The following is a 25,682-nucleotide window of genomic DNA, read 5'->3' as shown; positions in this document are numbered from 1 at the left end:
GTGACTCCAGACCCCACTGGTAACACAGGAGACACTGTGACCATGAAGCTACACAAACAAGCTGTCCATAATAATTCATCAGTAAGATGTTTCCACTGAGAGACAACAGCCTGTGCTCATTCCGACGTCCCTACAGTGCATTCTTGACAGGATTCCATTAACAGGTCTGACTGTCTACAGGGTGTCACTGCCCAGAGAAGCCACCGCCCAGCTGGTGCAGGATGCTCTAACCCATCCGTTCCTTTAGCTGGTGAGGTCCGAGGACTGATGGGCATCCCAGGAGGAGTTTGAACCTTTTCTGTCCCTTCCAACTGACTCCTGTTAATTGCTCGTACACCTGACCAGCTGGCAGGACAGCTGTTCAACTTACCTTAATATCTTGCTGTCACGTAAGTGTTTGTCAGCTCAAGAACTGGGAATTGCCATTTCCAACCAAAATAAGCGTTCCCCTTAGTTCTACAACTTCATGCCTCTCATAAGAGACCTTGTGACTCGTGCCGTTGTCTATCTAGGGTTCCTCGTACCATCTTTCGATGGAGACAAGGCACCTTTCACAGCCCCTGGCCAGCAATCTCCTAGGAGGCAGACACTGTCATACCCATTGCAGGTCTAGCTGCCGCTCGAGCAGTCCATCTCAACTGATACAGTCTGATTCAGTACAATGGGTACAAACAGCGAAGAGTACTTGGAGCTCACTGCTGAATTTTTAGATTACTTTATTGCTTAGTCTAGCGAATGCAAGCCTAAGCATCAGTCCTTAGTACTAAATGCTTCAAGTGGGAAGGTGCCTTCCTCCTGGGGCTTCGAGAGCCTTCTCTAGCGACATTGTGACCTTGGGTTTGAAATTAGGACTCTTAGAAGATTGCACTGCCTTTGCTGAGAAGTGTACTCTGGGGAATTCCCTTGTATATACCTGAGCTTGCAGTTCAGAGACAAAATGAAGGAGTCTGGACTGGATGCCAGAGGGACACCTTTCTGTTCTTGCAGACAGAGACTACAGTCCACTGACGTCACTGCATCAGTCTTAACCCTGGAACTCTTAGTGACAACTTGAAGCTGATACAGCGACAACTTTATGTACAAATACCACCTCGAGCACCGTTTCACGGGACTGGCTCCACAGTTGTATTTTCTGGGAGAACAAGGTTATCTGGCTGCCTTATAATCATTTAAAATATTTTATTAAGCATTGACTTTTAAAAAAATGAAAGAGAAAAAAAGAATGTGACACCTCAGAGCAAATGCTTGAAGGTAACCAAATATCATTATAAATATTGCACTTTATAAAATCCTTTGTATATCTTCATACAACTCGACTCTAGAATATCCTCCTACAGAGATGTATGTTCAAGCTTCCAGATGTCGGAGCTCGCTGCTCTTCCCCATCAGGCACTGGGTGGGTGAGTTCGCAGATGTTGGAGATCACAGCGCAGGCGCAGACCTTCCACCAGTGAACTGGGGGCGTGGCTCACACATCCATCGCGTGAGGAGTTACTCAGCTCCATCTCTCAGAACGCTCAGCATTAAATAGCGTGGTTTTTTTTTTTTTTTTTTCCTAACGTGGACAGATCGTTCAGCGGTGATGAGTAAGTTCAGGTTATGTGACAGAGCTCAGGCTAACACTGCTTGTTCTTCAGTGCGTTCATGGGCTTCTGATTCTTATTCTTGAACATTTTGACAAAGCTGTTTGGCATGATTTTGCCACGCCCATCTTCACCCACTTGTCCCATAATAATGTAATTGAGACCTAAAGAAAGAGAAAGGAAAGATAACTGGTTTTTTCTTCCCTTCGTGTTCATGGTTATTAATGGCTTCCTTCTTTATCAGAAGTGGATCGTGTTTTAGCCCTTACTTCACTTCCCCTCAACAGCCACTCTGCTTCTGAGCTTTCCCAGAAGAAAGGCTACAGCTCTGTCCTTACCTCGTCTGAGAAGGGGGCACTGCCTGCACACCACAGTGAGCTTGACACTCATGTTCTTGCCAGCCTGCTGAATGGCCAGGTTGCCTTCCCTGTAGATGCTGATGATCGAGACTGTGGCGTGCAAGCTCCCACCTCGAGTGACGGTCGTGATAACTGTGCCGGCTAACACTGTAGAGAGAAGCCCACAGTGAAGGCAAATCCAGGCAGAGCTGAAAAACGATCTCAATTCTTTTACCTTTCAGAAATGAAAATCCACGCGTATAAGGGACCTCAAATTTTAAATCACTAAAATGAAGGTTAAAACAAAAACAAAACAAAAAAGTGCTATGTTTGTGTTTGGGTGTAACTTCCCAGAAGAGAAATCTGGCTGCTTTCCCAACTGCAGTCTGCGGCTGAGATGGAGACCCTTTTAAAATATTCTCTCTAACCCGTGGATACCTTACCACTTAAGGGATAGAGTTATAAGTCTTGCTCTCGAGCACTTAGCAACCCAGTTTAATCTCACTTAGAAAATGAAAGTTAGAGAACTGAGCTAGAACTTAAAACACAGTGAGAGCTGTGTGCTTGCACCTGGCGCTCTCGATACAACCAAAACCTTACTCCCGGGAATGTTTCCTTCCACGGCTCAGAACTCGCCGTCCGTCCCTTGGTGATATTTGGTCACTGTGCCATTAAGTGAGCCACAGATGATAAGCTAAAGCTGGTTTTAGACACGGGTAACCTAACCCCCTCAGGACAGTGTGAGCCCCCAGCGCTTATGTAATATACCAAGCTCCTAAAATCGGAATTCCCAGAACACCTTTCTTTGATGCCTGGTAATGTGGGTCCACTGAAAAGTGTCAGGCTGTAGTGGAGAGAAACCAGGGGGCTCCCAAGCACGGGCAGGCAGGCAGATCCTTCCACAGAAGACTAACCCAGGCGTGGCTGCAAATACTTGCTTCCGTTTTTTATGCAGTCATTTGAACTCAGCATGAAAACTGCACAAAATCCATCCCTTTCCTATAAGACAGACCCGGGGTTGCAGGCAGTTACCACATTGAGGCACCGAGCAAGCCAGAACTTGGAGGCGAGAGTGGGAGAGGAGGTGAGGGCGGAGGTGAAATGGGACTTATTTTTGATAACCTGTTGGGCTGCAGCAACTTTCTTTTCCTGATAAGATTAAATTTGGCACCTTTTGTTTTCAAGTGGTTTTCACGATGGTGCAAGTTTTTAGTTGGAAAAAAAATCCCTTAGAAACCCCAAGCACTTAGCTCCTCCCTCCTCAGGTTCCAGTTTACAAGGGCTTCTGGTGGGTGTCAGATTTTTCACGTTTTATCTTAGGACTTTGAAAAGACAGTACGGAGTTAAATACCTAATAAAAAATGGAAAAAAAAAAAAAAAAAAAAAAAAAAAAGAAAAGACAGTACGGAGAAGATACTTACTCCTTTTGGGAGAGGCCAGTTTTTGAATGTGAGCCTAACTATTGAACGTACTTAAGCTGGATCCCAGATGCGAGCATGTAATTAATTCTCTGGTGTGTGAAAAAAAAGACTATATAGGCTTTTTCACAAAGTCCATCAGAATACACCGAATAGCAGTGTCATGGATCAAGAGTCAGCTTTTAAACTGATACCTGGGGCAGGCAGGGTTGGGGGGACGACACCAGGGGTGAGAACTGTTTGTAAAGTTGATTTTTCTCACTGTGAAGCCAAACAGTTCAAAGAGCCCAGGTGGACACGCTCTAGTGGACAGGACTATGCTTCCGTGGGTAAATGAACTGTGTTGCTAAGTCATGGGAGTGCCTGTGAAATTAAGCACACCGTCTCATGTTTCTCATTAGAGAGAGAAGCCTGGTTTCTGTTTCTTACCGAAGTTGCTTGAACAGTAATTGCTCTCCAGAGTCCCCATCCGTCTACACTTCTGCTGACACAGGGCCACAGTGGGCTTTAGACCTAATTCGACGAAGAAATTCAGAGAAGGGAGTCATGAGATTGAGGAAAATGAATTTAAATATAATTGGTGTTTACGTCAGAATCTAGCCAGTTGAGATCAGCATTTATTTCCCCGAGCCACCAAGCTTACCATTGCAGTGAAATAATTATGAACCATGCAAGAGACATTCTCCATGCTACCAACTACTGTTCTTCCTCACGGAACCCAGGCCTCTCTACAGACTGTTAAACCTGAGATCAAAGATAATCCAAATATAGTCTCATTCGCTTCTTTTAGAGCAGTGGGTCTCGACCTTCCCAGTGCCGTGACCCTTTGATACAGCTCCTCACGTTGGGATGAACGCCAACCATAAAATTATTCTTGTTGCTACTTCATGACTGTAATTTTGCTACTGTTGGGAATTGTAATGTACATATCTGATGTTTCTGATGGTCCTACATGACCCGAGGAAAAGATTGAGAACCACTGCTTTATATGTGTGTGTGTGTGTGTGTGTGTGTGTGTGTGTGTGTGTATGTGTGTGTGTGTGTGTGTGTATGTGTGTGTGTGTGTGTGTGTGTATGTGTGTGTGTGTGTGTATGTGTGTATATGTATGTATGTATGTATATGTATGCATGTATGCTTTACATTATAACAGAATTGACCTGAGTGCCCAGCTTAGGGGGGAAAAAACACAGAAAAGCTGCCCAACAAATCTGAAGTGACAGAGCGCAGGCTAATTCTTCACAAGAGGAATCAGTTGGTGTTCTCGTGAGGGAAAGAGGAGCTTTCTTGGTGTGCTTAAAATACACAGCTCTCTAGTTGTCAATAGCACAGGGACTTAGGAGTGCTGCTCACGTGTAAAGTGTTAGGTTTGATTCGAGGCGTCACTAAGCTGTTTATTTTGAACCCGGCATTGGCTCTCCTTAGGATCTCAAGAAGTAAACAGTTATCAGTCCCATCCACTCAGAGACACAGTTAAAAGTATAATTAGACCCACAGTTATTCTCAATTGGCGGTAACTTTGTTCTGTAGGTAACATATGATGAGCATAGGAAGCGTTCAAGCGGCCCCGACTAGGGAGGCACCAATGGCATCTAATTCACAGCTTTAGCTGTCTGTGCTGGTTGGCCTTTGACAACAGGACACAAACTGAACCCTATCTTGGAAGAGGCGATCTTCACTGAGAAAATGCCTCCGTAAGACTGACATGCAGGCAAGTTTGTAGGACATCTTCTTGGTGGATGACCATGCACTGTGGATGGTGTCATCTCTGGGCTCACAATCCTGGGCTGTTTAAGAAAGCAGGCTGAGCAAGCTTAGAGGAGCAAGCCTGTAAGCGGCACCCCTCCATGGTCTTCGCACCAGCTCCAGCCCTGACTTCCCTGGGGGATGGACTACATATGAAGAAATAAATTCTTTCCTCCCCAAGTAGCATTTTGGTGATGATATTTTATCACAGCAACACAAACCCTAGCTAAGAGTCCCTTGCAGCTCAGGTGGGGCCCTGTAACTGAATGTGAGCTGCCACAAAAGGCTTGGCAGTGCTGAAGGGTTTCCTGGATGCACAATGGCTAGAAAATTAATTCAGTTTCAAACACATAAGATATCTAGATCTGAGGTGTGTTCGGCAGTGCTTGCCTGTGCTGCACTGTGAACTGTAGCCTTGGGGTTCTGAACACAGACTGTCACACAGCCCTCCCACCAGCCAACACGGCCTGAAACACCTCTGCTCAGATTTTAGACGACTGCATGGGGCAGCTGTTCAGTTTTTTACTGGAGCTGTAAAGCCTCCTGCCCTAAAACACAGAAATTAGTTTTCTCTAAAGGAGTCTCACTGGGGAAACAAACCATTCCTAAGGGTGGGTCACAAGCCAGCAGTAGATGGCTGACATAAAAGGAACTCAATGGCGGCTTGCAGGGTCTTTGTCTCCTAACGTTGTCAGGGGGTTGTTTTTAAACCTTACAGATTTGGTTTGTTTTTTTTAATGAGATTTATGAAAGTGTGTGTCTCTCTGTGTCTCTCTGTGTTTCTTGTGCTTTTTCTTCCCCTCTTTGTCTTAAACATTTTTTTTTGAAGACTTCAGAAGCATTGTAGAAGGATGAAGCTATATCTTTATGGTACTGGGTAGTCCTTTGTCAGCTGTCAAGCTGTGCCACAAGCAAGAGACAGCCAGGAAAAGAGACTCTTAATTGATAAAATGCTTTCATCGGACTGACTGGAGGCGTCTGTGGAGGCATCTTGTTTTAAGTGTATGAATGTTTTGCCTACATATATGTCTGTGTACCACATGTATGCCTGGTGCCCAGAGAGGCTGGAAGAGGGGATTGGATCCCCTAGAACTGGAGTTCCAAACAGTTGTAAGCCGCCATGTTTATGCTGAGAATCTAACCTAGGTCCTCTGGAAGAGCAGCCAGTATGCTAACCATCTCTGAGCCCCTGAGCCATTTCTCCATTTTTCTTGATTATTAACTCATGTAGGAGGGCCCAGGGCACTGTGGGTATGAAGCCAGTGAGCAGCGCTCTTCCATGGTCTCTGCCTCAGCTGCTGTCCCCAGCTTCCTATCTTGAGCTCCTCCCCCATTGCAAGCCCATGACTTCCCTAAGGGATGGACTGCTACTGGAAATGTAAGATGAAATAAACCTTTCTACTTCAAGTTGAATTTTTAGTCAATGTTTTGTCATGGCAATAGACAGTGAAGTAGTTTCCAAACAGATTGTGGGAAACTAGCTTTTCAGCCTTGGGATGTTTATCTGGGAGTGTGTGGGTGCCCTGAATTGATGCTTCCTGCCTTCCAATATATCTCTGCCCTCTGGTTTTTAAGTCAGAGACCACACCATTCCACCTAGCTCATTTTGTGGTCTTTGTCTCAGTTTCTGCACTAACAAACAGCCCTTGGCTCAGTCTTTCTCTTATGTATTCTTGCAACAACTCCAAGGGTCCACCATCTTCATGGATGACCCAGTTTCATACTCACTAGGGACAATCCTCTGTTGCATCTGCCACTCAAACCCAGGCTCAGATGTCCTCATGTGGGACCATGTGTTGCCTTCTCTTAAATGGCAAATTTAGATATCCCGATATCCAGATGTCTTATTTAGGGTGTCCATTGCCGTGAAGAGACACCATGACCAAGGCAACTCTTATAAAAGAAAACATTTCATTGGGGCTCAATTACAGTTTCAGGGATTTAGTCCATTATCATCATGAGAAGCATGGCAGCATCCAGGCAGACATGGTGCTGGAGAAGGAAATGAGAGCTCTACACCTTGATCCACAGGCAGCAGAAGGGGACTGTGTTCCACACTGGGTGGGGCTTGAGCATAGGAGACCTCAAAGCTTGTTCCTACAGTGACACATTTCCTCCAACAAGGCTATACACCTCCTAATAGTGCCACTCCCTGTGGGCGACACATTCAAACCCATGAGTCTAAAGGGGCCATTCCTATTCAAACCACCACACCAGAAGAACCTCCCTTCTTTCAGGATCATTTATTTAATCCAATGGCTATCTCACTCTATCACTGGAGCGTCCCATGGCTTCCGGGAATCAAGGCAGGTCCTCTGGAAGAGCAAGTGTCTAAACTGCTGAGCCATCTCTCCAGCCCTGGAAGCCCCATTGCATGTCCATGACCTTTAACTCTGCATAAACTTCCCTCTCTGGCCTAGAAGTCCAGCCGTCTGCCTGCATGACTTGTCTTATAGACACCTCACTCAAGCTTTACACATGGCTCCTACTGCTTCAGCGAGCAGTAACTTCTTCCCCCCACGTTGTGCAAGCCAGGGAGCTGGGAGATACTGTCCAGTTAACCACCAGGGTCTGTCACTGTCCTCCACTCATCTCTGGACTATGTATTTATGTCAAGGCATAGTCCAGCCAAACAACCACAGAGCATGCTCATTGCCTTGATCCTTCTAATCCATTCATCTCATGGGGTCCAGGTTGCAAGTCAACAAATCTCATTTTGGATCTTTACTGAAAACCCTCGACAGCTTCTCCCTGTGAAGCTCAGTTCTAAAAAGTCAAAGCATTCGGGTCACACGGAGACAGGCGAAGCTTGAAGACGAAGCTATGGAGGCTGAAGGGGATACTTGTTGAAGGTTTTATGTGCTGTGTACAATGTGGTCTTCTGGACGTTCAGGTACGGTAATCGGCAGTCACGTTAGTTCCTGCATGCCTAGCTATATCCCAAGCACTCCCCAGGGCTGCCATGTTGGATCACACACCTAGAGATTAATGGAAGAATGATGCAGCCTATGCTGGCGTGGGAGATGCAAGTGGTGAGGTAGGATAAAGGGAGGCAAAGATGACTATGAGAAGGTCTATTGATGTCAGGGATGTGCTTGGGTAAACAAGTAGAAAGCAGGCTTGAGGCACTAGAGTGTCACAGAGGAGAGCTGAGCGTGACATGGTTCTGTTTGGGTGTCATGAAACATTTGGGAGGTAGTTGCAATCCACATTTGTAGTTTTAGAGAAAGTCCAAATTGGAGCTAAAGCCAGAAAGCCACTAGCACCATGGATCTGTCCAATAGTTCACTGTAAGAACGTTTGGTCCACTGTGCTGGGCTGGGGACACTGGACAGTAGGACACAAGGCAGTGCACAGACAGGCCACAAGGGGGCATGGATGAGAACCAGAACTCGTGGGGCATATCTTTGTTCAGGGCAAGCCTGCTGCAGGGGGTTGGGGGAGATGAGAAAATAGTAGGCAAGCAAGCTTATGCCATGAGCTGCCACTTTATCCTCTCCCTGACTTAGGGTTTCTAGTCTGAGTCCTGAATCGCCAGAGGATGGAGCAGGTGGGACATAGAGATCAATACCAGGCCCCAGCGCCTTCACCAACTCTTAGACCATGGCCCACAACTATCTCCAGCTTCTGCAATTAGTGAATGCTTTTTCTTGATTTACTCCATTGAAATATATATGTACACACACACACACACACACACACACACACACACACACATATGTATTATATGACATTTTCTGAGATACAAAAACAAAGCAAAATCTTAAACCTGGCAGTTGTTAAAAATTGGCAGGTATCAAGGCCCTAGAACATTAACCTAAAATATAATTTTATGTAATAAAATGAACACTATAAGAAGATAGGGGGCTGGGCAGTGGTGGCGCACGCCTTTAATCCCAGTACTTGGGAGGCAGAGGCAGGCAGATTTCTGAGTTCGAGGTCAGCCTGGTCTACAGAGTGAGTTCCAGGACAGCCAGGGCTATACAGAGAAACCCTAATTCGAAACAAACAAGCAAACAAACAAACAGAAGATAAAAGGGAGATGGGGAAAAAGGCGACCAGGATACCAGTCTTCAAATCACAGTTATACAGGAGGAACACTCTAGAATCCAACAGCACTGTGCCGTGACTGCTTGCTTACTGTATTACATATAAAGTAGTACGTTTATTTTATTTTATTTTTTATTATGGAGCGGTGTGTGTGCAGAGGTCAGAGTACAGGCTCTGCAGAATCAGCCCTCTTCTCCTACCTTTCTGTGGACTGCGGGGATCAAGCTCAGGTTGCTGCCACCTGTGCATAGCAAGCCCCCTTTCCTGCTGAACCTCCCCAGCCCTGGATGCTGTATTCTAAGAACTAGAAGAGGTGAGCTCAAAGCCTCCTGGTGCAAACAAATGGCAAAATTTAAAGAGACAGAAACACTAACTACTCTGGTTTCACTACTGCACATTGTATACATGAATCAAACACTGTGCACCACAAACATGTGCCAATTATTACATTAAATTAAAAACAAACAAACAAGCGAACGCTTTTGCTATGTACCAGTGAAGGAACATCGGGTTTTCAATGGTAATTCTTAAGCGGCCATTGTTTTCTTCTGTGGCTAATACAGACCACTGGCTGGCAAGCATCCTTACCTGCTTTTCACTTATCCTCGAAATCTCACTACCACCTCACACAAGTTCTCACCTGCTTACTTCTGCTTCCAGTATCTTCTTATTTTGTCTACCTCAAAAGAATTCTAGAATTCCAAGGTGTTTGTGCCAACTTCCAAACACGAGAACTTACCTGTAGTTACGGGGAGTGTGGTGGTGACGGGCGTGGTGGTGGTTGTGGGAAACTTTTTCGGCCTGAATTTGTAGTGACCAATAAAACCATCCGCTGTTAAACTTAAGTCTGATAAGAACTGAATAAGAAGTTCATTTCTCTCAGACACGATCGGCCTAGGAGAGGAACACAGGCAAAGTTTAAGTGGCACCTCTCTAAAAACGTCCAATCTTCTAGATTAACAACTTGTTGAAAAACAAAAATTCAAAAACACTTGGGGAAAAAAAAATGAAGGTCCTAACACCGTCACAAGGACCCTATTATTAGCCTCTTTTTATGAACCCAGAATTCAGTGATCTTCCTGAGGTCCTGCAATCAGCATGTGGAAACCAGGATTTGAACCTGAGGCCTAGGGACTCTAGAGACCGTGGAAGATATGGGGACTAGTGTGAATGCTGATGCTGTAGCTATTTCCCACAAGCCCTGGAGGCTTTGCCTGACTTGTGACTCTGAACTAAGTCTGTGATTGACACCAGCTGCTGGTGACGGGGAATCTGAGGGGCAGATCTGATGACGTAGGGGGCTCAGGAGACCACATTTCCTTTTTAGTGGGAAGGCTAATGTCTGCTTGCAATGGCAGCATTTTACTTATAATCCCCACCAGGGAAGTAATGATAAAAAGAGAGCAGGTGACTACTGATCGGCAGTCATAACACCATTAAGATTCCAACTTTAGTCGGAATTACATTCAGGGTTAGAGTCATGCTGATTAAGCCTCAAAAGCCCTCAGACTCTTAGGGGATGAATCGGAGGTACCGGATTTCTTAAACAATGGCAAGAATGCTGTTTGGCTAATTTTATTCAACAACTAAGTCCTATGTAGAAAAAGATTAAGTGAGTTATTTGGTTAGATTAGTGATCTGAGGAAACTCCCTTCTGGTGCAACTCGTTAGTCAGAGCACTTGGGCCTCTCCACAGCCCATAAAGAGCGGCTCACTTCTGTACACCTGCAGTGAGCAGGCAGAGCCAGGCTGGAACAGACCAGCTGGGAGAACTGTGGAAGCAAGTGGGGGACCCTCAGAAGCAGGGGGCTTGTGACCTGTACCCATCCCATGTAAATGATACGCCAGAGATTCAAGCTTTTAACAGACATGTTTTCACTTGTGTTAAATGAGGATTAAAAAATTCCCCTATACGCAATTCTCATCTACAATTACACAAAACACACTAATCTTGTTTAAAGGATAACATTGCAACAAGCACTTCCCATAGGCAGAAGTGGAAAGCCATTCACGCCTTCTACACAGGCACTTGTTCTGGTGTCTACACCCTGACTTTTCTATGAACTAACAGGGTGACATTATATCAGAAATTTGATTTTTTTTCCCCAAGGAAGAGTAACTTAGTAACAAAAGTAGATGTTTATTGTGGCGCTTTGTGGAAATACAACAGAATCTCAGTGCACTGAGGGCCAAGTGCCACATCTGCAAGTGGAGATGCTATGGATAACGAGGAATGGGGACGAAATCTGATCCAGAAATTGATGGAGAAGCTGGCTTGGGAGGCAGTGAGCCAACAGCAATAGCCGCCTCTGGCTTTAAGTCTGCAGTCTGCTCTTTGCTTGCTACTGCTAGCCAGCCACCTTGTCTGCTCATTTTATCTGCTAACTTTATTCATCTACAATCGTCTTCCTCATCTCCAGCAGCCTCCTCTACAACATAGTGCAGTGAAATTTCTTTGTATTACTGTGTGTCCGCCAGAGAGCTTCCAAGGATCCGCCGGTCTCTCTGTCCCTCATCTCTCTCCTACTGGATTGCAAGCACAAGCCACTGTGACTGGGCTTTCTCTTCGTCCTTTCAGGAGATCCAAACTCAACTCCTCACACTTACAGGACAGACAAGCACTTTAACAACTAAAGCCCCTCTGCAGCTGCGAGAGAAATTTACTCAAGGAAGGATAGTTTCATGACAAAGATTTTTTTTCTCTGCCTCCTTGGCTTTCCCAGGACCACACAGTAACCGCTTCCCTGTTTATCCTGTCTAGATGTGGGATCTAGAGCCACTGGGCACATCGCCCCAAGCCTCAGTGCATGTGGGGGGCTCCTAACTCCACAGGATGCAGAGCCCAACATGCTCTTCAGCCTAGTTTCTCTCCAGGTTCCAGCACAAGGTCTAGGCCTCAGAGGTAGCATACAACGTCGATGTACCTTCAACAATGTGTATCTTAGGAATGTGCTCCCCCTCTCCCTACCCTCCCTCCCTTCACCAGCCATTCTCTCCAAACACTTCCCGGATCAGGGGCTGGTATTTTCTAAGCGTCTTTGCTGCTTTATTGACATTATCATGTGAACTAGAACACACTTAACCCTGTTCATGAACACTGGGATGTTTATCTTCCCCATCACAAGCAATATTGCTGAGAGTATACCTGTGTGTGCTGCGGTGCTCCTGGGTAAAGAGCCTTTGACTGGCATGTGAAGACAGAATGAATCTACGTGCTAGGCCATCGTCTGTGAGGCCGGTTCAACCTTATTGCATAGTCCCGACCTGATCTCCTACGTGGGTCTACCAAATCACACTGTTTTTAAAAGGTTACTCACTGTATAGATTTCCTCTTATGAAAATTCCTTGTCATGTTTTGTGGGGTTTTCTTAACCCATTTTTAAAATTGAGTTATCTTTTCCTGAGTTCCTTTTAGTCTCTCTCTCTCTCTCTCTCTCTCTCTCTCTCTCTCTCTCTCCCTCTCTCTCTCTCTCTCCAAGACAGGGTTTCTCTGTATAGCCCTGGCTGTCCTGGAACTCATTCTGTAGACCAGGCTGGCCTCGAACTCAGAAATCCTCCTCCCTCTGCCTCCCAAGTGCTGGGATTAAAGGCAGGCACCATCACTGCCCGGCTAAAAATTCTCTTTTTAAATTTCTCTTTACGTTCTCAATCTATCTGTTGCTGATCCTTATGTGATTATGGACATACAAGTTCATTATGCGTATGAATAAGTGCAGTATCCACAGACAAGTGTGGATAAGGGTCTCAGTGGAGTACACTATCCACAGACATGTGTGGTAAACTCCTGGCCTTTCTTTGTGGCTCCATCTCCCTTTCTTTCTGTTAAAATCTTAGTCTTAATTCTCAGCTCCTTCATACTCACGGGCAGGTGAGTCCCCTTTCTCGGTCCTTTCCGCTAGGACTCAGTATTATCTCCACCACCCACAGTCTTGCCTGCCCATCTACAGCTTAGAATACAGCCGACAGATCTAATAAAATCCAGTTTCACTATTGTCCAAAGAGGAGCCATGAGCAGCTCCACGTAGATAAGTGTTTGAAAATATCTTCTAGTCGGGTTTTATACTTTTCTACATGAAAGCCTAGCACACAAGTTTTAAAGATTTATGTTTTAAAATATGAACTTTTCTATGGTCAGCAAGATGGTGCACAGCAGGTAAGGGGACTTACTACTAAGACGGATGATCAGAGTTGGAGTCCCAGATCCCATTTGGTAGAAGGAAAGGACCTGTCCACTCTTGCAAGTTGTCCTGTCACACCCATAGAGATGCTAATGGCATGTGTGTCCACACATACACACACACACACACACACACACATACAAACAAATGAATAGATAAATAAGTAAATGTAACTTAAATTAAAATAATAAAATAAGCTGTTGAATGTTGCTTATTTTCCCTAGGAGGATCTGTGTGTACTGTTGAAACAGCCCTCCCTTGTGCTAATCGGAACTCAGAACTTTGGAGAAAACCACATTGAAGTAGGTTGGGGGCTCGCCTGGATTGGTGACTGCCCATTGGCCCTGATGATGGGATGTGGGCATTTTGCCCCTCACCTAGTGAGGGTCACGCCAAGCAAGGGCAGCTACAGACTGGGGTGAGGGACGAGCATGGGGTAGAGATACCCTGGGAACTGGCCCTAGAAGTTCCCCACCCCCACCCCACCCCCACCCCACCCCCACCCCACCCCTGAATGTATTGTTTGCTGTCCTGTAATGCACCTTGCTAAAGGGGAACTTGAGCTGTCTGAGCTCTCTGTGATTCTGCTGTGTGGTGCTCTTTGCTGACTTTCTCTGCTTCCCCATATGAGGGGTTATAAGGAACTGTGATGCTATAAACTCACTGGCTTGGGTCATCAGCCCCTGCTGCCCTCCTGACCCCAGCGTTTAACTCTTTCCTTTCCTTATTGCTTTATTTCTTTCTTGCTCCGAGTCCTCCCACTTAAGACCCTGTCCAGAGCCCTGATACAGCTGGGCTTATTTCCCTCCTTCAAAGAAAAAACAAAACAAAAACAAAAAAAAAAAAAACAAGAACAAAAACAAAAACACTACTGGTCAAATATCTTGAGTGATTTCTGTGGCTTTTTCGTCTTCCTCTCTCCATTTTGGATAAAAAGAATATATTTTCTCTATTTGCAAAGTCTCAAGTAAAAGTCCATCAAAGAAAACATCTGGGTTTGTACTAAGCTTTCAGGTTTCTTTGTCTGGAATTTTCAGCCCCGGGCTTTTTCCTATTCTTCCCAATGCTTGAGGTCCCCTTAGCAGGTCTGTGACACAGCAGAACCGGTGCCCCTGGGGCACCAGCGTTGCCTCTGTCTATGTGGCTGCTGGACTCGGTGTTTGGGTGGAGGGGGCTCCACTGTGGTGGAATCCAATGTTTCTCAGCAAACAATGTAACATTTTCCAGAAAGTAAAGGTAATTAGGGAATTTAGCAGGACTTAGGTTGTGCTGGCTGGTTTTGTGTGTCAATTTGACACAAGCTAGAATCATCAGAGAGGAAGGAGCCTCAGTTGAGGAAATGTCTTCATGAGATCCAGCTGTAAGGCATTTTCTCAATTAGCGGTCAAGGGGGAGGGCCCAGCGCATTGTGGGTAGTGCCATCCCTGGACTGGTGGTCCTGGATTCATTCTATAAGAAACCAGGCTGAGCAACCCAGGGCAAGCAAGCCAGTAAGCAGCACACCTCCAAGGCTTCTGCATCAGCTCCTGCCTCCAGTTTCCCACTCTGCTTGAGTTCCTGTCCTGACTATCTCCAGTGAGGGAATATGATCTGGACGTGTAAGTTGAATAAACTCTGTCGTCCCTAACTTGCCTTTTGGTCATGGCCATAGAAACCTTAACATGGGGTATAGACATAGGTTTAGGGTCATAGAAACATTAGTGACACAGGGATACAAAGAGGTGCTACTTACACAGGTGGACTGTCCCCACAGTACTTCCCAATTCTTTTGGCGTCATTGACTTCCCCACCGTTAAACACAGCCACGTAGTCGTATCTGCAGTAGTTATCGCGCTCAACATCGAACTTCTCAAACTTTAACTCTATAAGCTTTGGGAAAAGCACAGCGTGGAAGTGTCAGTGACCTGAACAACCTCCAGTGGACACCCCCCCCTCGTGATGGGCGTTGGCGATCTATTACGTCCCACAGCAACTGTAAATCATAGTAACATACTTTTGAAAATTGCTAAGAGCTCAGATTCACACGTGTCTATGTGTACAGATGCAAAACTCTGCTACGTGAAGGGTGTGCTAATTAGTTCAATTGTAATATTTCATAATGTATGCATGATCCAAGCACAGCTGTATACTACAGGCGTGTACAATTTTTATTTGCCAACTATATCTCAATAAAGCTGGGGAGGAAAAAAAAAGTGGGGGAGGATTCTGAACACACGAATAGCTGGGTGTGTGTTCTGGCGATAAATGGACCTGAATACTAGTCCACTCTCCTCTGGGAAGAAATGAACAGAGATCAAAAATTTTATCAAAGATGTTCCCCCGTATCACATTACAACTGGGTATGGTGTGTGTGTGTGTGTGTGTGTGTGTGTGTGTGCGCGCGCGCGCGTGTGTGTGTTCATGAGATAGGTAGATTTCTCCTTTTGAGAGGAGATAAACATTCATATTGAACTGATTCGAGTTGCTGAAGTGTGAATGCACGTGTGCACACTCCTGACACAGGCATGTGGGGGTGTGGTATGTGGTTAATTTTTGAAGAGTTTGCAGAGAAACACTGATGCATGAAATGTGAATATTAAAGGTTTTCTTTTCTTTCTTTCTTATTTATTTAACTTTTTGCTCTAGAACTAATAAGAGTATCCTAAATAATTCACGTGAATTATCCATTTTAATTTCGTAAGGAATCATTCCTCTTACAAGCAGTACCTTTGAGACAATTTCCAGTGTGTGAATCTAAGGGCATTTCCCTGGGTCATCAACAATGGTGGCGTTCAGCTGCTACCCAATCTTGCTGGGCAATAGGTAGCCAGGAACCCTGTCTGTTAATTCAGGGAAGATGATGGAAATCAATCCCCATTAAATAAAGGGCATTCATTCCTGAGAGCCCAAGAAGACACTTATGCATTTACCTGACCAATGCTGGCAGGAGCAATGGGATTGCTGTCGGACCCAGCAGCCGCTGGATCATCAGTGCCACACACGTGGATGTTTGCCTACCTTTAAAAAGTTGCATCTGAGATGGTAAAGAACTGCCTCACTCACACTAAAAATCACTTTAAACTATGGTAAAAACATCTCCTTTGGGGAGACACTGACTTTCCACCAGCAACTAATAAAATATTTTCCATTTGAAAACTGGCTGAACTTTCTTGCCCTAAAAATTCGTTACATAAAAGCTTTTGGAGCGGAGATTAAAAAGCGAGAGGAGAAAGGGGCCGCTGTGACAAGACCAGAGGCGGTGCTTTTGAGAGCATTCCATCTGCTTGCACAGAATTCCTCAGGATTTCATTTTCCTGCTGTTTTTCTTCTTTGGACAGGACTACCAGTGGGTTCTAAATACTCCAATGCTGGTGAAACATTCCATGGAGTGAAAGAAAACAAACCAGAAAAACGAAGCTCAGACTCCAAATGATGGAGAGGAAGAGCCACGAGGGAAGACGCAGGACTATAATTTGGAAGCTAATTATACTGACATTATTATGGTCAGCCGTATTATCAATGTCACAGAGAGACGATCAGCACCCTTTCAGGAATTATGTAATGGTTTGAAGTATTTCAAAAATGTACTTTTAAATATCACTATAAACACGTAGCATTCCGCTATTAAATAAATGGCTACCTTTCTAGGACTGAGTTTTGAGATATGATCACAGGGTGGATGTATGCATTTGTATGTGCATGTGTGTTCACCTTGGTGCCTTGCATGCTATATTTGCCTGGATCATAATTGATGTTAAAAACAAATGTGTGGCAAGTGCCGTGGAGCTGTAGAGATGGCTCAGTGGGTAAGAGCATTGATTGCTCTTCCAGAGAATCGGGGTGCACTCCGCAGCACCCACATGGCAGCTCATGATCATCTGGAACTCCAGTTCCCAGGAATCAGGTGTCCTTTTCTGGCCTCCACAGGCACCAGGTACACACATGGTACACAGTCATAGACACAGACAAAATACTTATACACAGAAAATACACACACACACACACACACACACACACACACACACACACACATATATATATGAAAACTAGATCTCAGCTGACTGTTTTAGAGCATTGGTTCTCAACCTGTGGGTCACAACCCCTTAGAATGTTGAGTATCAGATATTTACATTACAACTCATAACAGTAACAAGACTACAGTTACGGAGTAGCAATGAAATCATCTGAGGAAATGTGGTAAAGGATACAGCATTAGAACGGCTGAGAACCACTGTTTCAGAGTAACAGATAAGGAACGTGCACTCATTTTGTTTCAAATAACCCCAGTCTGTCACCCGAGACTGGGGTTCCTTGAAGGCTCTGTAGCTGCTTGCTGGCTTTGCTGGAGTAAGGCATGCCTCAAACAAGGTGGGCTGACTGAGAAGAGGGGATGCTGGGATGTGCCTGTGTTTGGGGGCCTCCATCCCCACACAACTAGGTGCTGATCCGTGCAGCCTCGTGGTCTTTACACCTGCCACAGGCCTACACGGTCCTCTGTGGAATTTGCTTACAATTTGTATTTTCAAAACTGTTTTGAAAGTTATAATTACATAATAGAAAATCGAATCCATGATTTTGCAAGTCAAACAGTGCCAAGGGAAAATTTAGCTCAGGTCTTTGTAAGTACACCTGTCCAGCTGGGCTTTCCTCTCTTGTTTCTTTAACTCTAGAGCCCACGAGGCAAAGGCTTACACCTTGAGCAATTCACAGCAGAGGCAGAGAGGCAGAGAGGCAGAGAGGCAGAGAGGCAGAGAGGCAGAGAGGCAGAGAGAGAAGCAGAGAGAGAGGCAGAGAGGCAGAGAGAGAGGCAGAGGCAGAGGCAGAGGCTCACACTGTGGTCAATTTATACCAGAGGTGGAGGCTCATACCTTGGGCAATTCACATAAGAGGCAGAGGCTCACACTCAGGGAAATTCACACATACTCACTTTCATCACATTTTTTGGGGCCTCACCTGGTTCTTCGGAGCTATGATGTGCCACACACAAGTAACTCCCACGGGGTAATCTCGGTCTGGCCAGTTGGGAGTTTTAAAGGTACCGGAAGGTTTTTCAAGGCGTCCTCCACAATACCGGTCTCCTGAAGTTATTAAATATGAAAACCACACAAGTTTATATCCTAACATAGATCACAGTAGCACAATCGCCTGGAGATCAGGAATGAGAGCATTAGGGGCATCATAGAATATCCAGGCAATGGTAGAGGCTCTCCTGTTTTCTCTTTGGAAAAAAATGACCACACAATCTGCTCTGTATGTCTAATTTGCTTCTGAGATGGTCTTATGTAGCACAAGCTAGGCACAAATGCAGTGTGCAGTTGAGTCTGGCTTTGCTCTTCCTGCCTCCACCTCTAGCGCTGTGATTACATTGCTATCACCAAACCCAGCTCACTGACTACTTTTAGTGCCTGACACATCACACAAGACAAGGAGGGAACAGACCAAGAGCCACAGCTTTTTTCCTGACCATTGTTTTCCTCCTTTTGGACAAAAAAATTCCTACCCATTCAGAATTGTAGCTTGTGCAATGAATCCACTTAGAATTCTCAAGGCATTGGCTCATTGGTTATTTATTAAATTCCCCAAGGACAAAATTTAAATTAGCTCTTTTTTTTCTTCAAGACAGGGTTTCTCTGTATAGCCCAGGCTGTCCTGGAACTCACTTTGTAGACCAGGCTGGCCTTGAACTCAGAGATCCACCTGCCTCTGCCTCCCTAGTGCTGGGATTAAAGGTGTGTGCCACCATGCCCAGCCTAAATTAGCTCTTATAGACAGTTTTTATTACTAATATCTAGTAATACTTCTATTTATCTATCACCTATTTATCTATTATGTATAGTCTAGTAACATATGTAATAATTTTTAGGGATTACTCTATTCATCAAAACAATGCATATTTATAAATCTGAGGCATTAGCCAATGAGGACCTGAGTTTGTTTCCCAGAACTTTCCCAGGTAATAAGTGCCAGGCATGGTAGTGTGTGTGTGTGTGTGTGTGTGTGTGTGTGTGTGTGTGTGTAATCTCAGCTCTGGGGAGTGGAGACACACAGATTCTTAGGGTGCACCAGCCAGCCAGTCTAGCACAGCAGGCAAGCTCCGGGTGCCAGACTGAGAGCCTATCTCAAATCCAGGGGTAAGGATGACATCTGCCTTCCACACACATGTGCACACACATGACCATGCGCACTCACACTCATACCCACACAAAAGCCTGTTTATTAACTTCCAGCAATACAGGAAAACATAGAAGGAAAATTTACCCCAGTCCCACCACCTAAAAGCCAACACCGTTAACATGTAACACATTTTAATTTAGATACTGGATGCAAGTACTGATATGCACTTTGTATACGAGGAAAGAGTTTTAGAAATCTATTTTGATATAAAGTTAGAAATCTAATTTCACTTAGAACGAACTCACAAATAACTGAGCTGAGACTAAAGGAACAAAATGTTTTTTTCAACATGGAGAAGTCTTAAATACGTAGATTTAAGAAAACATACTATAAAATTTGAGTTTGGAATAATTTCTAAACTATGAGTGAAAACTTAAAGCATACATATAGTGAATAGAATAGAGAGGCCCCTGTGTACCCAGCATCCATTGCCAGCCACACCCATCATCCATTGTCAGCCGCACCCATCGTCCATTGTCAGCCACACCCATCATCCATTGTCAGCCGCACCCATCGTCCATTGTCAGCCACACCCATCATCCATTGTCAGCCGCACCCATCGTCCATTGTCAGCCACACCCATCATCCATTGTCAGCCGCACCCATCGTCCATTGTCAGCCACACCCATCGTCCATTGTCAGCCACACCCATCATCCATTGTCAGCCACACCCATCATCCATTGTCAGCCACACCCATCATCCATTGTCAGCCGCACCCATCATCCATTGTCAGCCGCACCCATCATCCATTGTCAGCCGCTGTCATTGGTTTTCTGTTTTCTCCCTGTGGTTACTCAATCCCCTCCACCTGCTTCATTGTTTTATTATTTTAATGTCACAGGTCTGGGAAGGTACACTCATCAATCTTAACTTTACAAGATTGACAAATAAATGCACCCATGTGAGCCACACTCCTGAGGTGATATGGAATCCATCTCTCACAAAACACCCATCATATCACTTTTCTGAAAACTTGTCACCGTAGTTTTATCCTGGAGCTTCGTATAACTTGAGTCCTGTAGGGGGCACCCCCTGTCTTCCGCTGCTGTCTTTGGTGGTTGTATTTTACACTGTTGGGTAGTGTTCCACTGTCTGCACACACAGCCATTTGTGTGCCCATTCTTCTACTGATGCTCCTTTTGGGTTGTGTTGTAGATTGAAATGTATTGTTATAATAAATGACCGGGCAAAGGGTTTTTGGGCATTCTAGACTGTAATCAGGCTTGCAGTGGCCACACCTTTGGTGGGGAAGAAGATACGTGTTTGTGAGGAGAAGTGCAAAGAAGCTGGAGGAGCTCATTCAGATTCTAGGAGATAAGTTTCCACGCCCTTTGGTGGCACAGGAACATTGACCTTCCTGAGTACCAGGGAGAGCCAGGTGAAATTTCCATACAGAAGTGACTGGAGGCAGCTTGCTAGGTGCAGGGCTCTGTACTGGTGGAGAATACGTGTCCAGGCTTTAATGCACTTGGGGGACTCCCTGGACCCTACCTAAGATGGTTCCTGCAGAAGCTGAAGCCTAAAGGTCTCCACTAGCTCCTGACTAGCTTTGCAGACGAATCAGCCTATGCACTCTGCACTATGCTCTCAGCACTGGGGACCCAAGCCAGCCAGTGCTCCTGTTCAGAGGCCAGACCTCGGGACAGATTATGATACCACGAGGCTGCCGGGACTTTGGCTGGGATCCCTGCTTTCCGCCTGATGGATATGAACAAATATATACAGAGATACCAAAGGCTGAGAACACCATTTCTCGTCGGTTCCGAGCCCTGCTCAAGCTGCAGGAGTACTTTAGTGTGGCTGCTGGGACTGGTGACCACTAGGGCTGTGGGTGTGTGGAGGGAGAGAGGGGGTAGTGTAGAATGTCCCAGGAGGCAGGCACTCCTGGCAAGGATTCTCTGGGTTTCCCTTTGCCAGGGGATCCAGGCAGCTTCAGCAGCCAGTTCTTGGAAGAGAAGTTGGCTCTGCATCAGGGAACGCTGGGCCAGTTGATATTAAACTCCTGCCCTTCAGGATTCAAGAGTTGCCTTTGGCCAGGCATACACACTTTTAGTCCCAGAATTTGGGAGGTAGAGGCAGACAGATCTTTGTGAGTTGGAGACTAGCCTGGTTTGCATAGTGAATTCCTGGACAGCCAGAGTTACATAGTGAGACCCTGTCTCAAAAACAAAACAAAACACCAAAGCAACAACAAAAAAGAGTTGTTCTTGCAGCTGCTGACTCTGGGATCCTGAGAAAAATTGGAGTGTTTACATTTCGTATCTGGTTAAGGGTCTGGCAAAGAAACACAACTTTTGCATACAGAATGTAGAAAATGTAAATTCTGGAGGGCATTTGTTTCCAAAATAAATGGTGTGTCTGCTTTGAAAAAAAAAAAAAAAAAAAAAGCAAAAACATCATGACCAAAAGCAATTTGGGACTTGGGGGTGGAGGTGGGTACTTCAGGATTTTATTTTGCTTATATGTTCTGACACAGTCACTCATGAAGGGAAGTCAGGGCAGGAACTTAAGGCTGGAACTGAAGAAGAGGTTATGGTGGAATACTGCTGACTGGCTTTCTCCCTGTGGTTTACTCAGCCTGTTCTTATGCAGCCTAGGACCACTGGCCCAGGAGTGGTGCCGTCCATAGTGGGCTTGGTCCTCCCACGTCAATCCTTAATTAAAAACTTCTCCACAGACTTGCCTAGAGATGGAGGCACTTTCTCCATTGAGATACCCTCATTGCAGATGACCTTAGCTTGTGTCAAGCTGACAGAAAATTAACTGGCCCAGGTAGGTTGCTTTCAGTGTAAGTTATTGATAGCGAGGCTGCCATGATTGTTTTTGTGTATGTCTTCTTTGTTGATGCGTGTTGAAGTTTTTTTTTTTTTAAGTCTTTGGCTTATATTGTAATGCTTAATACTGGCCCCCAAGGCCTGGTGGCCTTTAGGAATTTAGAGGGTGTGCACATAGACCCAAGAGACACTACGGGACCTTGCCCCCCCACCCCGCCCCCAAGTTATCCCAGATTAGTGAATAAAGGTGCCTACAGCTTATAGCTGGGCAGAACTGAACTAGGTGGAGCTTGGGGTTCCTGGGCTTGATGTATGAGAAGAACCACAGGGGAGGGAGAAGGTGGTGGAGAGAGAAGATGCCGTGAGACAAGAATCATAAAATCATGGCCAGGAGGGCTGGGTGATTGGAGTTAAGAGCAGCCCAGACAGAACATGGCAAATCATATTGTGGGGCTATTGGCAGGGAAATAGACATAATAGCATAGAAGGTAGATGCGTGCCCAGCCCTGGTGCAGATTAAGGCTTATTACAATATAAAAGCTGTGTGTCTTTTATCTGGGAACTGAATGACCAAAGACAGGGTAGAAACCCCAGATTGAGATTAAATACTTTCTCCAACAGATGTGGTTATTTTTTCATTTTCTTACAATATCCAAGAATGCATGGCTGGGCCAGATAACTTCATTAAACAATTCATTCCAACACAACTTCTCCAGACACCAAAGAGTCTGTTGTCATTTTATACTTCTCCAGAAGTACAGAAGTCATTGGCTCCTTCCCATTCTTGGTATCACACAATGTTATAGATTTTTAGTTCATGTAATTGGAAAGTAGTGGCTTCTCACAGTGATCTTTAAAAACAAATTTTTTGAGATTTTATTTTCATTCTATGTGCATAAAATATGTTTATGTGTACATTCAGTGTTTGCCTGAATGTATGATCTGTGTACCATGTGTGTGCTGTGCTCACAGAGGCCAGAGGAACTCAGCTTGAGACAAGACTTAACAGCTCCCGGTCCTCTGGAAAACCAGCCAGTGTTCTTAACTGCTGAGCCATCTCTCAGCCCCTCCCTGTCTTAATTTGCATGTCTGCCTTAATTTGCATTTCTCTGATGATTAATGATACTTATCGGCATTCACAGCATCCCCTAAACTTGTGTCTGAACAAGTGCTTCACAAAGTTCATATTTATTGAAATTCTTCTATTGTTGGATGTGATTTTTATGTATTCTGGGTATGAACTAACTAGCAGACATTTTGCGAATATTTCCTCTAGTGGTGTGGGTCACCTGTTCATATCAGCCCTGGTTAGTTTAATAAGCATGCTTTAATGTTAATGACGTTCACATGGCACATGTCTTTTCCATCTTTTCATCTTTTCATCTTTTCATCTTTTCACTCTCAGCCTATTTGGTTTTAAGATTTATGTACTTCTATTTTATACCTATGGGTGTTTCGCCAGCATGGGTTTCTGTGCACTATGAGCATGCAGTACCCAAGACGGTCAGAAGAGGGCGCGATATCCCCTAGAACTGAAGATGTAGCTGCTAGCTGTTACATGTGGGCTGGGAACTGAACCTGGGGTCCTCTACAAGAGCAGCCACTGCTCTTTAACTACTGAACCATCTCTCCAGCCCCTGTATTTGGCTTTTATTTCAGGCTGTTTTTGGTAGACAAACGTGGCCAAGCCTTGCTTTTAATCTATCTCAATGATAACTTTCTTCAATTTGGGTGTGTAGTTCCTCATATCTAGTGTATTCATGGATGTCTTGGGTTTAGTGTGCTGTTGCTATTTTTTTTCTCAATTTGACCCCCCCCCCCTTTTTATATGGGTTCTTCCACCTAGCTTTCTTTGAGTGCATAGTTTTAAATATTTTGTCTGTTAGTCACAGACCTTCTGATTTAAATGGATGCTCAATGTACTTAACTCATAACCTATGAGTCATTCTGGACATTTTCATGTGTGGTGTGTCAGGGGGCGGGGCTCTGAGTTTGCATTCAGCCACCCTTTGTTGTCAAATATAAGACATTCTGTCTTCCGTAATGTTTTAGTCATGAACACCCTGAAAAGAAATCAAAAGACAAGCCTAACGCTCTTCCATGCTAACCCCTTCCAGTAGGCAGGCATTCCTCACTGCCTTCAGGCCAGCCTCTACCATCATCGCCCTGAGCATCAGCATTTCTCGAAGCACAGATATAAAAATGTCCCTGAGATATTCATAGCACTTGTGAATGTTCTACCTTTGCTTCATGTTGGAAGCCTGGCTGTCGGGTATGTGGGCATGCTCATTCCAGCACCGGAAGGACGCCACCAGCACCGGAAGGATGCCGTGACAGTGCCCTCTGCAGATTCTCCAACAGGAAGCCAAGTTCAACCCTTAGCTCTTGTTCTTTATTTGCCTGACTTTCAATTGTAATGGACTAAGTTTTGTTTATTTTTATATTCTTTTTTTAATGTATCCTATTTAATATTTGCTATCTTCTTGGCTATATCAATTCACACACTATGTCAAATCTAGGTGCAGCTAAGCTATTTCTCTTACATATTTGTTTCTGTACCATTATCACTGTTTTAGAGATAAAACTCACAGCATACCTTACACAACTTGATTCTATCTCACTAGATTTCGGTCCCCCTTTTCTTCGGTCTTTTCTGTGCTGGTGTTTCAGACTGGTAACTCCTATCCATGAGGAACTGTTTTCTGTAGCACACAGTCTATTTGTTGGGTAAATTATAAGATATCAAGTTCTGTATTTTCTAGTTTAAAAAAAATCACCTTGTTCTCTTTTCATATTTTCTGTTTCTTGTTTTGATTTATTCTACATGCGCGCCTTTTAAATCCTGAGACCGCTCCCTCTCCCTCAATACTGGAAATTGAACCCAGGACTTTGAAAATGTTAAACAAGCATTCTGTCTCCAGGCCACACCTCCAGTCGCCCCTTCTGAAACCTGTCTGCCTGTCTGTCTCGTCCTTATAGTTCCACATGTCTCCTGATGGTCTACGGAGAAATCACCAATGCAGAAAGGCAGTAAGTAGCCCAATTGAAAACTGAAGCGGTTATCAGCTCACTGCAACCTCTGACTTGCGACTGGTAACTAGACTGCTTTCTACTGCACTATGAATATGCATTATGAATCAGTTACATTATACTTTAGATTGTTACATACCTATGAAAAAAATGATTTTTCTCCTAGTAAGCATTTAGCTACACTCTTGACTCAGCCTGTCTCCCTGGCAGTGGCCAGAGGCTCTAGTCCCTGTTCTGGGCCTTTTTGTCAACGGGCTTGTCCCGGCAATGTAGTTCTGCAGTTAAAGACATGGGTAGCTTTTCTGAATATTTTGAGTCCATGGCTTCTGTGGTGTCTTGCTTGGGTTTCCACCCCAGTGCTCTGGTTGTAGTGTCAGCCCTCGATCCTGTCTCTTGACTTCTCAATCTAGTCA

At 44.9% G+C, this 25,682-nt stretch overlaps 1 protein-coding gene and 1 pseudogene across 1 annotated transcript in view; one reads left to right on the top strand and one right to left on the bottom strand.

The window, feature by feature from the left end:
- Positions 1 to 1,161: 1,161 nt before the first annotated feature.
- Pcolce2 (procollagen C-endopeptidase enhancer 2) overlaps positions 1,162 to 25,682 on the bottom strand; it is a 57,924-nt gene continuing 33,403 nt past the window's right edge. Inside the window, exons 4-9 of the mRNA NM_029620.2 lie at positions 18,244 to 18,368; positions 15,044 to 15,180; positions 9,873 to 10,027; positions 3,769 to 3,852; positions 1,922 to 2,089; positions 1,162 to 1,747 (exon numbers count right to left, since the gene is read on the bottom strand). Coding sequence (NP_083896.1) covers positions 1,617 to 1,747; positions 1,922 to 2,089; positions 3,769 to 3,852; positions 9,873 to 10,027; positions 15,044 to 15,180; positions 18,244 to 18,368 — 800 coding nt within the window. The 3' untranslated portion in view covers positions 1,162 to 1,616. The remainder of the gene's footprint in view (positions 1,748 to 1,921; positions 2,090 to 3,768; positions 3,853 to 9,872; positions 10,028 to 15,043; positions 15,181 to 18,243; positions 18,369 to 25,682) is intronic.
- Itpa-ps2 (inosine triphosphatase (nucleoside triphosphate pyrophosphatase) pseudogene 2) lies at positions 20,648 to 21,852 on the top strand (annotated as a pseudogene).

The sequence above is a fragment of the Mus musculus genome, chromosome 9, assembly GCF_000001635.26.
Source record: "Mus musculus strain C57BL/6J chromosome 9, GRCm38.p6 C57BL/6J".
NCBI lineage: Eukaryota > Metazoa > Chordata > Mammalia > Rodentia > Muridae > Mus > Mus musculus.
Note: the sequence above shows the minus strand (reverse complement) of the source record. Positions and strands in the feature narration are given on the sequence as shown.